The sequence below is a fragment of the Gadus morhua genome, chromosome 23 (genome assembly GCF_902167405.1).
Source record: "Gadus morhua chromosome 23, gadMor3.0, whole genome shotgun sequence".
NCBI classification, from domain to species: Eukaryota; Metazoa; Chordata; class Actinopteri; order Gadiformes; family Gadidae; genus Gadus; species Gadus morhua.
Window position 1 is genome coordinate 11,370,533 of NC_044070.1, and position 14,920 is coordinate 11,385,452.

General features: G+C 48.3%; 3 protein-coding genes and 1 long non-coding RNA gene across 5 annotated transcripts; all 4 read left to right on the forward strand.

Annotated features, from left to right (window-relative positions):
• Window positions 1–948: 948 nt before the first annotated feature.
• Window positions 949–3,022, forward strand: otud1 (OTU deubiquitinase 1). Its single transcript, XM_030348837.1, has one exon. The coding sequence runs from the start codon at window positions 1,367–1,369 to the stop codon at window positions 2,753–2,755; it is 1,389 nt and encodes a 462-aa protein (XP_030204697.1). The 5' UTR covers window positions 949–1,366; the 3' UTR covers window positions 2,756–3,022.
• Window positions 3,023–4,947: 1,925 nt separating this feature from the next.
• Window positions 4,948–7,037, forward strand: LOC115537127 (putative mediator of RNA polymerase II transcription subunit 26). Of its 2 annotated transcripts, none has more exons than XM_030348823.1 (4): window positions 4,948–5,038; window positions 5,246–5,289; window positions 5,357–6,805; window positions 6,950–7,037. In XM_030348823.1, exons 1-4 carry the CDS (start codon window positions 5,025–5,027, stop codon window positions 6,952–6,954), a joined length of 1,512 nt encoding a protein of 503 aa, XP_030204683.1. In that variant the 5' UTR covers window positions 4,948–5,024; the 3' UTR covers window positions 6,955–7,037. The 2 variants fall into 2 exon arrangements, with proteins under 2 accessions (XP_030204683.1, XP_030204682.1); XM_030348822.1 differs by having other exon boundaries at window positions 5,357–6,811; window positions 6,950–7,032.
• Window positions 7,038–12,040: 5,003 nt separating this feature from the next.
• LOC115537175 (uncharacterized) lies at window positions 12,041–12,664 on the forward strand. The gene is made up of 3 exons (XR_003974777.1): window positions 12,041–12,235; window positions 12,313–12,359; window positions 12,428–12,664. It is a non-coding gene; the product is annotated as an uncharacterized LOC115537175 (long non-coding RNA).
• A 50-nt stretch (window positions 12,665–12,714) lies between these two features.
• LOC115537661 (putative mediator of RNA polymerase II transcription subunit 26) lies at window positions 12,715–14,163 on the forward strand (the record flags this gene model as incomplete). Its single annotated transcript, XM_030349705.1, has 2 exons — window positions 12,715–13,617; window positions 13,813–14,163. Coding segments are annotated over 2 exons (1,254 nt in total), but the record flags the coding sequence as incomplete, so codon positions are not given.
• Between the last annotated feature and the right edge of the window lie 757 nt (window positions 14,164–14,920).

Sequence of the window (14,920 nt, forward strand, 5' to 3'; positions counted from 1 at the left end):
TTAATTGCATTCAAATTTATTTGTGATTATTTTTCATCGTTGAAAAGTCAGAATTGGGTCTTCATACCTATTTTTATGATTACCAGCCCATTATATTGATATTGTATGATATAATGTAGTTCTATTTTGCACAACCTGATCTCTTCGCGTGGATGAATATAAATCAGTCTAAAATCTAATAAAGAAAATCGAATCTGATCCCACCGCTTTTTTAAAAAAAAATTGGCCAAACGTAAACAGACCCAATGCTGGTGTTTCTACAATATTAGAATATCCTAACTCCTTTCTTATGCTCAGATCCCCAAGTTATTTATTACATTCTCCTCAATCCTCATCCACAATCTGCAATCTGACACTCGGAGTATTAAAAAACAAAACTAACGGATTTATCTCAAACTCATTTTCAAATAACAGCCCTTTATTTAAATCCCGGTGACAACGCGCTCCGATGGCGCCCCTACCGGCCACGTCAGCAATAGCAGAAAATACAAGACAAGTTAGAAAAGTTGGTCACTTTTTGTTTGGAAATCATCATGTCCTGATGTAGCCTAACAATAATAATATTAATAATAATGTAGGCCTTATATTAGTCAGTCCAATGGCCGACGTTATAATGTTATTATTTACTAACCTTAGATGATTTAGTGTAGGTCGACATCTGCTCTGTACTGAGTAGCCTACATTAAATATAACATACATGTATAGTTCTTTGAAATGTAAAAATGAATGAATAAAGATTAACCGCCTGTGTTTGATACAGATCATTGTAACATCCACCATAGGAAAAAAAAAAACGTATTTCTTGGGCTTCAAAGCTGTCAACTGTAGGCAATTCTACAACTACTGGATAATAAAATCACTAATATTACTAAACTACTTTTATCTCATCACTATTGTTTCTATGATGCTGGTCTATTAAAAGGCTGTGATTCATCAGAGGGAGAATTCAGAACTTTATTGGTTAATGTTGGCACACTGAATGCATTCCACAGCAGCGACGCCACAGCGGCGGCTCGAGGCGCGTCTGAGCGCTGGTCACCGGATGGTTCGCATTCTCTCGGGGTGCTGAACGTTACCGAATGTCACCGGAAGCCGACCATGACACGACCTGAAAGACGAGAGGTGCTGAATATAACACGTCAAGGTCTAAAATTAGTTAGGTTCGATGCCCTACACGCATGACGCGCACGACGGCTCAACTTGACCGCGTCCCTTCCCCGCAGTGGGTGGTGGGACTCACGGCCATGGAAACGTCCACTACAACTCTTATGTTGTCTCTCTTGACGACACGCGGTATTTTTAGCCGTGGCGGTCACCGTCCCCCTCTCAACAGCCGCCACACTTCAATATAAAGCAGCCGGGCACCATGCGGCAGTACAGCAGCGGTCTGACGCATTACCCGCGCGCATCCAGCAAAGTCTTCATAACTTTACGACGCGGATCGGAGCTGTTGAACGAGACGACTAGTTCAGAGAATAAGGGAACCGACACACAGCACGGGACCCCTCCATCTTCGACGACCTGTAACGGTAAAACCGGGGATAAACTATACACAGCGCAGTCGCCACCTTCCGTAAGAGACATGCCCGCGTTCTCCTACTACGAGGCTGTGCCGGTACATCCGGTCCGCTTCACCACCACGGCGGAAGTCATCGTCCGGCGCTCCGGTGTGGGTGAGAGGTCGGTACCGATCCACATCACCACAGAGAACAGGAGGAAGAGCCAGTCTCCGGTACCTGGGTCTCCGGACTGGGAGGCTTCACACCTCACCGAGCCTGACACAAACAGGATGCTCTCGAGTCTCTTTGAACATCTGAGCAACGGAACCGAACTCTTCCCCTCGGAGTCGGACGGTCCATCCGGACTTGGAAATGGTCTTTTCAGTAGCTCTGACGGGACGAACGGAATCGATACCGGTAGGGGCCGAGAAGAGCGGGACAGAGAAACGGCGCGAAATCCAAACGAATCAAGAATCATTGTACCGCCACTGGACGTGGGACCCATCACAGGTGACTGTTTGGTGATATCATCCACAACCCCAGAGGAGAACGGGGAGGAGCCCATCCTTCTGAGGGAGTCCAGCAGAGACTCGGCGGACCGGGGAATCCAGTCCCCGGTCCATGAAGCCCCCCTCCCCCTGGGTCTGCGGGACCAGGTGAGCCGGTACCTGGCGGAAGTGGAGGAGCAGAACGCCTACCTCCGCGAGAGGAACAAGTTTCGCTTTCAGGTCATCCCAGACGGGAACTGTCTGTATCGTGCGGTGTGTCGCGCGACCTCCGGCGACCAGTCGGGACACTTGGAGCTGCGCGAGCGCACCATCCACCACATCGCAGACCACCTCGAGCAGTTTAGTCACGTGATTGAGGGTGACGTAGGCGAGTTCCTCATCAGCGCGTCGCAGGACGGCGCCTGGGCTGGATATCCGGAGCTGCTGGCCATGAGCCAGATGCTGCAAGTGCACGTTCACCTGACCACGGGGGGTGGCGCGCGCAGTCCCACAGTCTCCACAATGGTGCACTACCTGGGCGGTGACGAGCACGAGAGCGAGTGCACGCCCCCGCGACCAGACGACATCTGGCTCAGCTGGCTCAGCAACGGACACTATGACGTCATACTGGACCAGAGTGACGTCCCAAACCCGGAATATGAGGACTGGTGCATGCAAGCGCAGGCGCAGAGGAGGCGGGACGAGGAGTTGGCGCGCGCCATGGCCGCCTCTCTCTCCCGAATGTACCTGGAGCAGAATGGAAAGTGACGCAATAGACTGAAGTTGAACCTATGATGCACTGCAACTTGCACTTTCTGTTTCTAACTTGTTTTTATGGGATTTAAATTATTTTTCTAATAAGTTTTTGTACTACTAGAACGAAGTGCAGTGCACCTGGTGTTCCCTCTGTCGCTCAGGCGTGCAGATGTTTTTATAAAGTTAGTTTTTGTGACGATTACGATTATTTTTTTGTGTTTGTTATTTCGTATCTTGACTTTATTTTCATGTATTCCTACATAAAGTCTGATTTTCGCTTGTGGCCTGGTTGTTGCCTGTTCATTATCCTGCTCCTTTTCCACTCATTAAAATCTTAAAGGATTTGAGGTTATAGTAATACATTTAAGTGTCGACATATAACTTCTCATATCGGCCTACTAAAAACATGATGCACCAGGATTGAATTGCATAGGATTGCATTACTTCTAAACGCATGATCGCTAGTTTCAATAGCCTTTTATTTTTAGTAATAGAAGAATCATAAGAAGTCACTTCAGCTTCTTTGTTCATAATTGATGTCTGGCAAAGTTATTTGGGAAGGCACCTTTTATACAATCAAGTCTCGTTATTATAATCAAAAACCAACAAATAAATCTTCACAAAGTCCACCATCACTTCACTCCTCTTGAGGCAGTTATTGTGTCGTATTGGCCACCAGACGGCGCAAGAAGCTTCCTGTACACCTGAAGTGGCCATCAATCACACAAGGCCGTAAGTGAAAAGACAGGTGAAATATCAGACAATAAGGTAATGAACTAATAATGTCAATCATTTATAGGTGTTAACACGCTGCTCGCTGCCTATCTGTGAACTAAATGTTGAGACTAAGCATTTGGAATGGATAATACCTCCTATGGAATCGACAGTGATAACAGTCACTAAATTAACCTAATTGTTAAGTTATCCTTTATTGTCCCTTATGGGGGAAATTCTTTCTCTGCTTTTGACCCATCCGGGAGCCGGTGAACACATGCACACCGGCACACCCAGAGCAGTGGGCAGCTGCAGCGCCCGGGAGCAGGTTGGGGTTTCAAGTGCCTGGCTCGAGGGCCCCTCATCCGTGGTTGAGGATGTAGGAGAGTGCTGCACTACTACTTTCCCCGTCCACATTATTTGTATACCTGTCTGGATTCGAACCGGATACTCTCTGGAAATACGAGTCAAACTCGTAAAAATGAAGTAGTGCTGGCTTCGTGTCAAAAAAAGTTGAACCTCTACCTGCCTCATAATGAGCTGTTTTTGTACTGTCTGACAATCCCTGCTCCTTAAGACTTAATTGCCAGTCACCGGTAGAGGACTGTGGGGTCGACTGTGAAACTATCAAAAGTCAAGTCGGTGAATTTTGTGTGGGAGGAAAAAGCCCTCCCCTCTTCAATTACATTAATAATGTGTACAACTCCATGTTTAAGCATATTACCATATTGACAAGAGACACCGTGTGGGATCAAACCAACGTTTTTACTGCTGCTAGGGGGAACTTTTCTCAGCTACAACACAACACCCTATATCACCACTTTACACACATTATTATCCCAGAGAAAAGAACAAGTCCCTGTTTGTCTGACATACACACACGTGGGTCAGGGTGATCAACTGCTACGTATGGATGAAGAGTCCCTGAAACTGGGACATTTAATTGAGATCTATTACAGCTATCCCAAAATATCAACATCCGTGGTGCTCTGCAAATGGGCCTCAATATAAGTGAAATGTAAATAGGCGGTTGGAGACACTATGCCCCTGTGTGGCACAGGCAAGCCATTGCGCCTGGAAATGGAATAGGTGTAAACCATTCTATGTCTTGAAGTTTATTCAGCGAACACATTTCAATTCGCAACCGGTCGATGAGATTAAAGTACAGCACTGAAGGAGAACCGACAGCTTTTGACCAACAATATAACTTTTTGTGTGTGTTTGATAGCCATATCTGGTACTCGAGATACAGAATTGAGATACCTATATCAGGAGGGATATATCCTGAGATAAACCACAACAATGTAGATAGCGTAGATGTGGCTACCTGTGTGACAGCCTAGTGTTGTAATGTGTAACAGCATTCATGGAACTCCAGTCAGCTCCCCCAACTAATTAGGAACAGTGATTATGATTGACTAGCACCTTGTTTCCAACCAATCAGTGACAGAGAAGAATGAGATTGGATGTACATAACATTTATTAAGAACCTTCCCCAGCTGAGGTGATATCATTCCATATGTTTTGAGTGGATTTGAAGTGGTATCTGCGGTATCTGTCCCCTGCCATGGCTCTCATAAGGTAACGTTTTTATTTTTTGCATGACAAAAATCCATGTTTTAATTTGAGCATTAAAAATGACTTCCCTCACTGTCTCATGGACGTATACAAATCTTTTATTTGGAAGTTGTTTTTATAAACAAATCACTTGAACAGATTCTTTTTATGGACACCAGGGGACAGATTCTAACGGGATGGATGCATTAAAATGGCTTTTATTTCTCCTAGGGTACTGCGATTGTCTGTCCTACTTGTTGGCTGTCAAGTAATTGGTGAGTTTAAATCTTAAGAGGACATTATAAAGGCATTAAACCATATGCTAACACGTGTGTTTAACAGCTTCCAGGAATGGGTTGGCTGGGAAGCTTGGATATGCACAAGGGCTGGTCCAAACCCCCATATATCAGCCCTATGAAGAGCAGACTGGATCCGCTCCCCAGCAGAAACCATGGATGCCCAACCAAAAGCAAACCCTCATGACAGCACAGACACAAAAGAGCTCATTGCCCAACCACCAGCAGCAGCAGCCTCATGGCTACCAGCACCAGCAGCACCCTCGTAGCTACCAGCAGCAGCCTCATGGCTACCAGCAGCAGCCTCATGGCTACCAGCAGCAGCCTCCTGGCTACCAGCACCAGCCGCAGCCTCGTGGCTATAACGACCGCCAGCAGCAGCAGCCTCGTGGCTACCGCCAGCAGCAGCAGCCTCGTGGCTACCAGCAGCAGCAGCAGCCGGACTTCCCGAAGAAGCAGCCTCAAGGCAACTATCTCTTGGAGCAGCGTCTACACCCACAGCTAGTTGAAAAGCATCCTAGCATTGTGCCCAAGCTTTGTACCGCGATTGAGAATATAGCTAGCTGGCTGCAAGGTCCCAGCTGTGTCCAAAAAAAAAAGCCACTACTCAGTGATGTGCAAGGGCAACATCAACTGCGCCTAGATCTGCTGAAAATTCTGCACACGTTCCCAAGTTGGCTGCATTCCTCGGGCTCCATTCCCGAGCAGAAGCCACACATTCCCCATGAGCATGAAGAACCAGAGAAACCTATCTACATGCCCAAGCACGAGCCGTCTATGCCCCAGCAGGAGCCATCTATGCCTGAGCAGGAGCCAGCTATGCCCGTGCATCCTATGCAGCAGGAGCATCCATCTATGCAGCACCCTATGCAAATGCACCCTATGCAGATGCAAATGCACCCTATGCAGATGCAGCAGCCATCTATGCAGATGCAGCAGCCATCTATGCAGATGCAGCAGCCGCCTATGCAGATGCAGCAGCCGCCTATGCAGATGCAGCAGCCGCCAATGATGCAGATGCAGCAGCCGCCAATGATGCAGATGCAGCAGCCGCCAATGATGCAGATGCAGCAGCCGCCAATGATGCAGATGCAGCAGCCGCCAATGATGCAGATGCAGCAGCCGCCAATGATGCAGATGCAGCAGCCGCCAATGATGCAGATGCAGCAGCCGCCAATGATGCAGATGCAGCAGCCGCCAATGATGCAGATGCAGCAGCCGCCAATGATGCAGATGCAGCAGCCGCCAATGATGCAGATGCAGCAGCCGCCAATGATGCAGATGCAGCAGCCGCCAATGATGCAGATGCAGCAGCAGCCAATGATGCAGCAGCAGCCTATGCAGATGCAGCAGCAGCCTATGCAGATGCAGCCGCCGTCTATGCCGTTGCCTCAACAGCAAGGACCTGTCTACATGCCCCAACAGAAGCCGCCGCCCATGAAGCGGAAGCCGCGGCCGCCCATGCAGCAGATGATGCCTCAACGGCAGTATCCACGTAAAGGTTCTTAACACTAATGTAAAATGTGTGAATTTTTTTTCGTGCAAGTTGCTAATTGAAACTACATAAAATCCTGCATTGTTTAAAAATAAGTCCATAACATACACTTTTAATCACTGACCACCTTTTAATTGGCCTTAGGGTGATTGCTGGAGGGTCCTCAGTGAAGCGGAGTTCAACCATTCATCTGCCTACAGAAATGTATAATAAAATACTTAATTTTATATTGCTTCTTTAATTGTCTTGCATTCATTTCACATCGAACACGTAACTTTCTAGCTGTTTGAGTTCACTGCTATAAACGTGTAGAAACGGTTATTAGGGTAACTAATGGAGCTCAGAAAGTATTGGTGCATCCTTTTATCCTTTTTGAGCAAATTAAATGGCCAGTTATTCTTGCGCTTCCAATGGAAACGTCACATTTTGGCCTGAGATCACGTAAAGGGACACTTGTCCACTAGTCTTATCTCGATAGTGGGGTAGGCATAGCAAAATGTTAGAAAGCAACTGTTAATTTTGTGATTAAAGGCAATACATTTTGCAGATGCGTTAGCTATATTGTGAACACAACTTGATATTGGGCCTTCCCAAACTCTCACCCAGGTGGCCGCGGCAGCCATCTTTCAAAATGGCCACCAGTGGTTTGTCCAACCTATCACGGTGGATTCATGCAATAAGCGACAGATCTAGATCCTGGAACCAAAGAAAATACCCCCTGTTTAAACTAAGAATATAAAAATAACCTAATGCAACAGATTTTATCATTCTGCATTACACGTAGATCAAACGGGAAGTTTGGGTGGACTTGTAGTGGTTATTCTGGTTTCACGTTTTTACTGCGGTATCTGTCTACTGCCATGGCTTTTTAATAAGGATACATTTTTATTGTGGAAAGTTATCTTTGGCATGACAAAATCCTTGTTTTGATTTTTAGCATAAAATGCCTCGGGATGCATCTGAAAAGATGAGTCAGATGCATCTTTAAATCAACATGTCATAAATAGCCATTGTCCTGGTTTCTTCCCTTGAGTGGCACTTTATACCCAAAGAAGGTAACCTGATAATTTTGGTTTTTTATCTGGCTTGTATCCATAAATCTGAAAGATTACACAAACGGCCATTTGGGTGGATTCAACAGATTTCAAGCATTTAACCAAATCGTAAAGTATTTTTTCCAGGTCAGGACTGGGTATAAAATGTAGGGGGTGTAAAACTCCACAACACCGAAACCTATTACGTGTTCCATTTGGTCCCTTGCCCTTATAAAGTGCAGGGGTGATGCCTACTTGCCTACCCATGATGCACATTTAAATACTTCACTCTCTCACAGGAGGTCATCTAAAATTGGTGGCTTGTTAATGTGGTCAATACATTTCACAAGATTTTTGGTGTAATAAGCGTCTTATCCAGCCTGGATGTACATTTAAATCTTTGCAAAATGACACTGGAAAATGAAGTGGATAGACCTCCAGTCACCTCTTCCAACCAATTAGGACAGCGATTATGATTGAGTTGCACCTTGTTTCAAACCGACCATTGGCAGAAGAATCTGATTGGCTTAAAGCACTTCGAAATAGCATTCAACAGTAAAGCTGGTATATATTATTATCTTAATGGAATTGCTGTGCGTAACAGCATTCATGGAACTCCAGTCAGCTCCCCCAACTAATTAGGAACAGTGATTATGAATGACTAGCACCTTGTTTTCAACCAATCAGTGACAGAAGAATGAGATTGGATGCACATAACATTTATTAAGAACCTTCCCCAGCTGAGGTGATATCATTCCGTATGTTTTGAGTGGAATTGTAGTGGTTGATCTGGTGTCACGGTTTTACCGCGGTATCTGTCCCCTGCCATGGCTCTCATAAGGTAACGTTTTTATTTTTTGCATGACAGAAATCCATGTTTTAATTTGAGCATTAAAAATGACTTCCCTCACTGTCTCATGGACGTATACAAATCTTTTATTTGGAAGTTGTTTTTATAAACAAATCACTTGAACAGATTATTTTTATGGACACCAGGGGACAGATTCTAACGGGATGGATGCATTAAAATGGCTTTTATTTCTCCTAGGGTACTGCGATTGTCTGTCCTACTTGTTGGCTGTCAAGTAATTGGTGAGTTTAAATCTTAAGAGGACATTATAAAGGCATTAAACCATATGCTAACACATGTGTTTAACAGCTTCCAGGAATGGGTTGGCTGGGAAGCTTGGATATGCACAAGGGCTGGTCCAAACCCCCATATATCAGCCCTATGAAGAGCAGACTGGATCTGCTCCCCAGCAGAAACCATGGATGCCCAACCAAAAGCAAACCCTCATGACAGCACAGACACAAAAGAGCTCATTGCCCAACCAGCAGCAGCAGCCTCGTGGCTACCAGCAGCAGCAGCAACCTCATGGCTACCAGCAGCCTCGTAGCTACCAGCACCAGCCGCAGCCTCGTGGCTACAACCACCACCAGCAGCAGCAGCAGCCTCGTGGCTACCGCCAGCAGCAGCAGCCTCGTGGCTACCAGCAGCAGCAGCAGCCTCGTGGCTACCAGCAGCAGCAGCAGCCTCGTGGCTACCAGCAGCAGCAGCAGCAGCCTCGTGGCTACCAGCAGCAGCAGCAGCAGCCTCGTGGCTACCAGCAGCAGCAGCCTCGTGGCTACCAGCAGCAGCAGCCTCGTGGCTACCAGCAGCAGCAGCCTCGTGGCTACCAGCAGCAGCAGCAGCCGGACTTCCCGAAGAAGCAGCCTCAAGGCAACTATCTCTTGGAGCAGCGTCTACATCCGCAGCTAGTTGAAAAGCATCCTAGCATTGTGCCCAAGCTTTGTACCGCGATTGAGAATATAGCTAGCTGGCTGCAAGGTCCCAGCTGTGTCCAAAAAAAAAAGCCACTACTCAGTGATGTGCTAGGGCAACATCAACTGCGCCTAGATCTGCTGAAAATTCTGCACACGTTCCCAAGTTGGCTGCATTCCTCGGGCTCCATTCCCGAGCAGAAGCCACACATTCCCCATGAGCATGAAGAACCAGAGAAACCTATCTACATGCCCAAGCACGAGCCGTCTATGCCCCAGCAGGAGCCGTCTATGCCCCAGCAGGAGCCATCTATGCCCGTGCATCCTATGCAGCAGCATCCATCTATGCAGCACCCTATGCAAATGCACCCTATGCAGATGCAGCAGCCATCTATGCAGATGCAGCAGCCATCTATGCAGATGCAGCAGCCATCTATGCAGATGCAGCAGCCATCTATGCAGATGCAGCAGCCATCTATGCAGATGCAGCAGCCATCTATGCAGATGCAGCAGCCATCTATGCAGATGCAGCAGCCATCTATGCAGATGCAGCAGCCATCTATGCAGATGCAGCAGCCATCTATGAAGAAGCCTATGCAGCAGCAGCCTATGCAGCAGCAGCCTATGCAGATGCAGATGCAGCCTTCGCAGATGCAGCCTATGCAGATGCAGCAGCTGTCTATGCCGTTGCCTCAACAGCAAGGACCTGTCTACATGCCCCAGCAGAAGCCGCCGCCCATGCAGCAGAAGCCGCCGCCCATGCAGCAGAAGCCGCGGCCGCCCATGCAGCAGATGAAGCCGCGGCCGCCCATGCAGCAGATGAAGCCGCGGCCGCCCATGCAGCAGATGAAGCCGCGGCCGCCCATGCAGCAGATGAAGCCGCCGCCCATGCAGCAGATGAAGCCGCCGCCCATGCAGCAGATTATGCCTCAACGGCAGTATCCACGTAAAGGTTCTTAACACTGATGTACAATGTGTGAATTTTTTTTCGTGCAAGTTGCTAATTGAAACTACATAAAATCCTGCATTGTTTAAAAATAAGTCCATAACGATAAATTGTTTAATCACTGACCACCTTTTAATTGGCCTTAGGGTGATTGCTGGAGGGTCCTCAGTGAAGCGGAGTTCAACCATTCATCTGCCTACAGAAATGTATAATAAAATACTTAATTTTATATTGCTTCTTTAATTGTCTTGCATTCATTTCACATCGAACACGTAACTTTCTAGCTGTTTGAGTTCACTGCTATAAACGTGTAGAAACGGTTATTAGGGTAACTAATGGAGCTCAGAAAGTATTGGTGCATCCTTTTATCCTTTTTGAGCAAATTAAATGGCCAGTTATTCTTGCGCTTCCAATGGAAACGTCACATTTTGGCCTGAGATCACGTAAAGGGACACTTGTCCACTAGTCTTATCTCGATAGTGGGGTAGGCATAGCAAAATGAAGAAAGCAACTGTTAATTTTGTGATTAAAGGCAATACAGTTTGCAGGTGCGTTAGCTATATTGTGAACACAACTTGATATTGGGCCTTCCCAAACTCTCACCCAGGTGGCCGCGGCAGCCATCTTTCAAAATGGCCACCAGTGGTTTGTCCAACCTATCACGGTGGATTCATGCAATAAGCGACAGATCTAGATCCTGGAACCAAAGAAAATACCCCTGTTTAAACTAAGAATGTAAAAATAACCTAATGCAACAGATTTTATCATTCTGCATTACACGTAGATCAAACGTGTGGGTGGACTTGTAGTGGTTATTCTGGTTTCACGTTTGTACTGCGGTATCTGTCTACTGCCATGGCTTTTTAATAAGGATACATTTTTATTGTGGAAACATTAATTTTTTGCATGACAAATCAATTTTTAGCATAAAATGCCTTGTGATGCATCTGAAAAGATGAGTCGGATGCATCTTTAAATCAACATGTCATGAAAATAGCCATTGTCCTGCTTTCTTCCCTTGAGTGGCACTTTATACCCAAGGAAGGTAACCTGATTTTTTTTTTTTTATCTGGCTTATATCCATACATTTGAAAAATTACACAAACGGCCATTTGGGTGGATTCGACAGATTTCAAGCATTTAACCAAATCGTAAAGTATTTTTTCCAGGTCAGGGCCGTGTATAAAATGTAGGGGGTGTAAAACTCCAACACCGAAACCTATTGCGGGTTTCAATTGGTCCCTTGCCCTTATAAAGTGCAGGGGTGATGCCTACTTGCCTACCCATGATGCACATTCAAATACTTCACTCTCTCACAGGAGGCCATCTAAAATTGGTGGCTTTTTAATGTGGTCGATACATTTCACAAGATTTTTGGTGTAATTAGCGTCTTATTCAGGCTGGATGTAAATTTAAATCTTTGCAAAATGACACCGGAAAATGAAATGCATTGACCTCCAGTCACCTCTTCCAACCAATTAGGACACTGATTATGATTGAGTTGCACCTTGTTGTAAACCGACCATTGGCAGAAGAATCTGATTGGCTTAAAACACTTCGAAATAGCTTTTAACAGTAAAGCTGGTATTGAGTAGCATCTTATTGGATTTGCTGTGCGTGCTTCAGGGTCACAGGTTTATAGCAGTAGCTGTCCAAAGCCTTGGCTGCCAACATGGCTTTCCTAATATGGTAATTTCTCTGTTTTAACTTTAGCTGTGAATAGCGTTCATTGTGGACACATTTAAAAAGCAGTCATTCTCTTCTAGGGTACTGAAATTGTCTCTCCTACTTGTTGAGGAATGCCAAGTAAATGGTGAGTTGAGTCTTAAACTATGACACTAGAAATGCATAACTGCATGTGGTAACGCATGTGCTAAACAGCTTTCAGGAATGGCTTGACTGAGAAGCTTGGATATCAACAAGGTCCGGTCCGAAGCCCCATATACCAGTCCTATGAAGAGCAGACCGGATCTGCTACCCAGCAGCCTAGCCGTGGGCAGCAAAAGCCATGGTTGCCGAAGCAGCAGCCTCGTGGCTACCAGCGTCACCAGCAGCAGCCTCGTGGCTACAAGCAGCAGCAGCACCACCAGCAGCAGCAGCCTCGTGGCTACCAGCAGCAGCAGCCTCGTGGCTACCAGCAGCAGCAGCGTCGTGGCTACCAGCAGCAGCAGCAGCAGCCTCGTGGCTACCAGCAGCAGCAGCAGCAGCAGCAGCAGCAGCAGCAGCCTCGTGGCTACCAGCAGCAGCAGCCTCGTGGCTACCAGCAGCAGCAGGCTCGTGGCTACCAGCAGCCTCGTGGCTACCAGCAGCAGGAGGAGCCTAGTGGCTTCCAGCAGCCTCGGGGCTTCCAGCAGCATAGTGGCTACCAGCAGCAGCAGGAGGAGCCTAGTGGCTACCAGCAGCCTCGGGGCTTCCAGCAGCATAGTGGCCACCAGCAGCAGGAGGAGCCTATTGGCTACCACCAGCAGCAGCAGGAGGAGCCTAGTGGCTACCAGCAGCAGCAGGAGGAGCCTAGTGGCTACCAGCAGCAGGAGGCGCCTCGTGGCTACCAGGAGGACCAGCAGCAGCCTCGTGGCGACCTGCCCTTGGAGCAGCTTCTACAAGAACTACAACCGCAGCAAGCTCAACAGTATCGTAGCATTGGGCCTAAGCTATGTACCTTTATTGGGACTATAGCAAGGTGGCTGACGGGTCCTAGCTGTGTGACTCAAGATCTATCCGAGGAGCCCAAAGAACCCGAGGAGCCGGAGGAACCAAAGGGTTCACAAAAGCAGCAGCAGCCCGCGCAGCAGCAGCGGTCTCTGCAGCAGCAGCGGTCTCTGCAGCAGCAGCGGTCTCTGCAGCAGCCCGCGCAGCAGCAGCCCGCGCAGCAGCAGCCCGCGCAGCAGCAGCCCGCGCAGCAGCAGCGGTCTCTGCAGCAGCAGCGGTCTCTGCAGCAGCAGCGGTCTCTGCAGCAGCAGCGGTCTCTGCAGCAGCAGCGGTCTCTGCAGCAGCCCGCGCTGCAGCAGCCCGCGCAGCAGCAGCCCGCGCAGCAGCAGCCCGCGCAGCAGCAGCCCGCGCAGCAGCAGCCCGCGCAGCAGCAGCGGTCTCCACAGCCCGCTCGGCAGCAGCCCGCGGAGCAGCAGCCTCCGCAGCCCTCGCAGCAGCAGCCCGCGCAGCCGCCCGCGCAGCAGCGGTCTCCGCAGCAGCCCGCGCAGCAGCAGCCCGCGCAGCAGCCCGCGCAGCCGCCCGCGCAGCAGCGGTCTCTGCAGCAGCAGCCCGCGCAGCAGCAGCAGCAGCCCGCGCAGCAGCAGCAGCAGCCCGCGCAGCAGCCCGCGCAGCAGCAGCAGCCTCCGCAGCCCGCTCGGCAGCAGCCCGCGGAGCAGCAGCCTCCGCAGCAGCCCGCGGAGCAGCAGCCTCCGCAGCCCTCGCAGCAGCCGCCCTCGCAGCAGCAGCCCGCGCAGCAGCCCGCGCAGCAGCCCGCACAGCAGCGGTCTCCGCAGCAGCCTCGATTACTTTTACTGCAGCCTTTCTTCAGTCAACTGCTGGCTCAGCGGCAGCCTGCACAGCAACCGCCCACACGGCAGCCGTCTCCACGGCAGCCAACTCCTCAATGGCTGCTGTGGCAGTCCCCTTAAAGGTTCTTGACAATGATGTGGTGCATGTCTTTTGGTGACGTCCATAACTATGAAACCGTTTCCCCAAATTGCATCACCGACATTTGAATGGCCTTGTGGTGAACAGTGGAGGAACCTCGCTGAATTGAGTTCAACCATCTGCCTACAGAAAAAGAATAAAGCTTTCTTTTAATTGGTGCTTCTTGGCCTGAATTCGTTTTCAATATACTGATCAGATGCAAGTCAAGAGTAGCCGCCCAGGTGTGTATTCTCCAGAGCTCACTGCTCAAAAGGCGTAAACTTATTTTTGGAACACTCCTTAATGTTATGGAGCCCATAAGGTATTGGTGCCTCGCAATACAATGACTACACATTTCTGCTTTTGGTCAAATGAATTGAAGTCGCTAACTGCCCAGGGAATACAATCAATTCATGATTCTGAATCATTATCTCACCCACCTAATCTGGTCGGTGCCAACTATGGTGGGAATTCCCACTGGGACATGTTATCAAAACTAGCATTCTAAAGTATATTTTACTAATAAGCCATTATCTGTCTAAAGATGGTTGCTTCTTCAAAGATAAGCTGTGTCAATGTTCTCAATAACTTTGCCGCTAGTGTGCAAAGTTTTTGAGGTGCTTCAAAAGGAACATCACGTTTTGGCCTGAGTTCGTGCAAACGGACCGGTGACCACTAGTCTTATCTCCCAGGAATCCTGATCACTTGGCTTATAAAGACTCAAACTAGATTAGTCAGATGTATCTTTAAATCAACGTT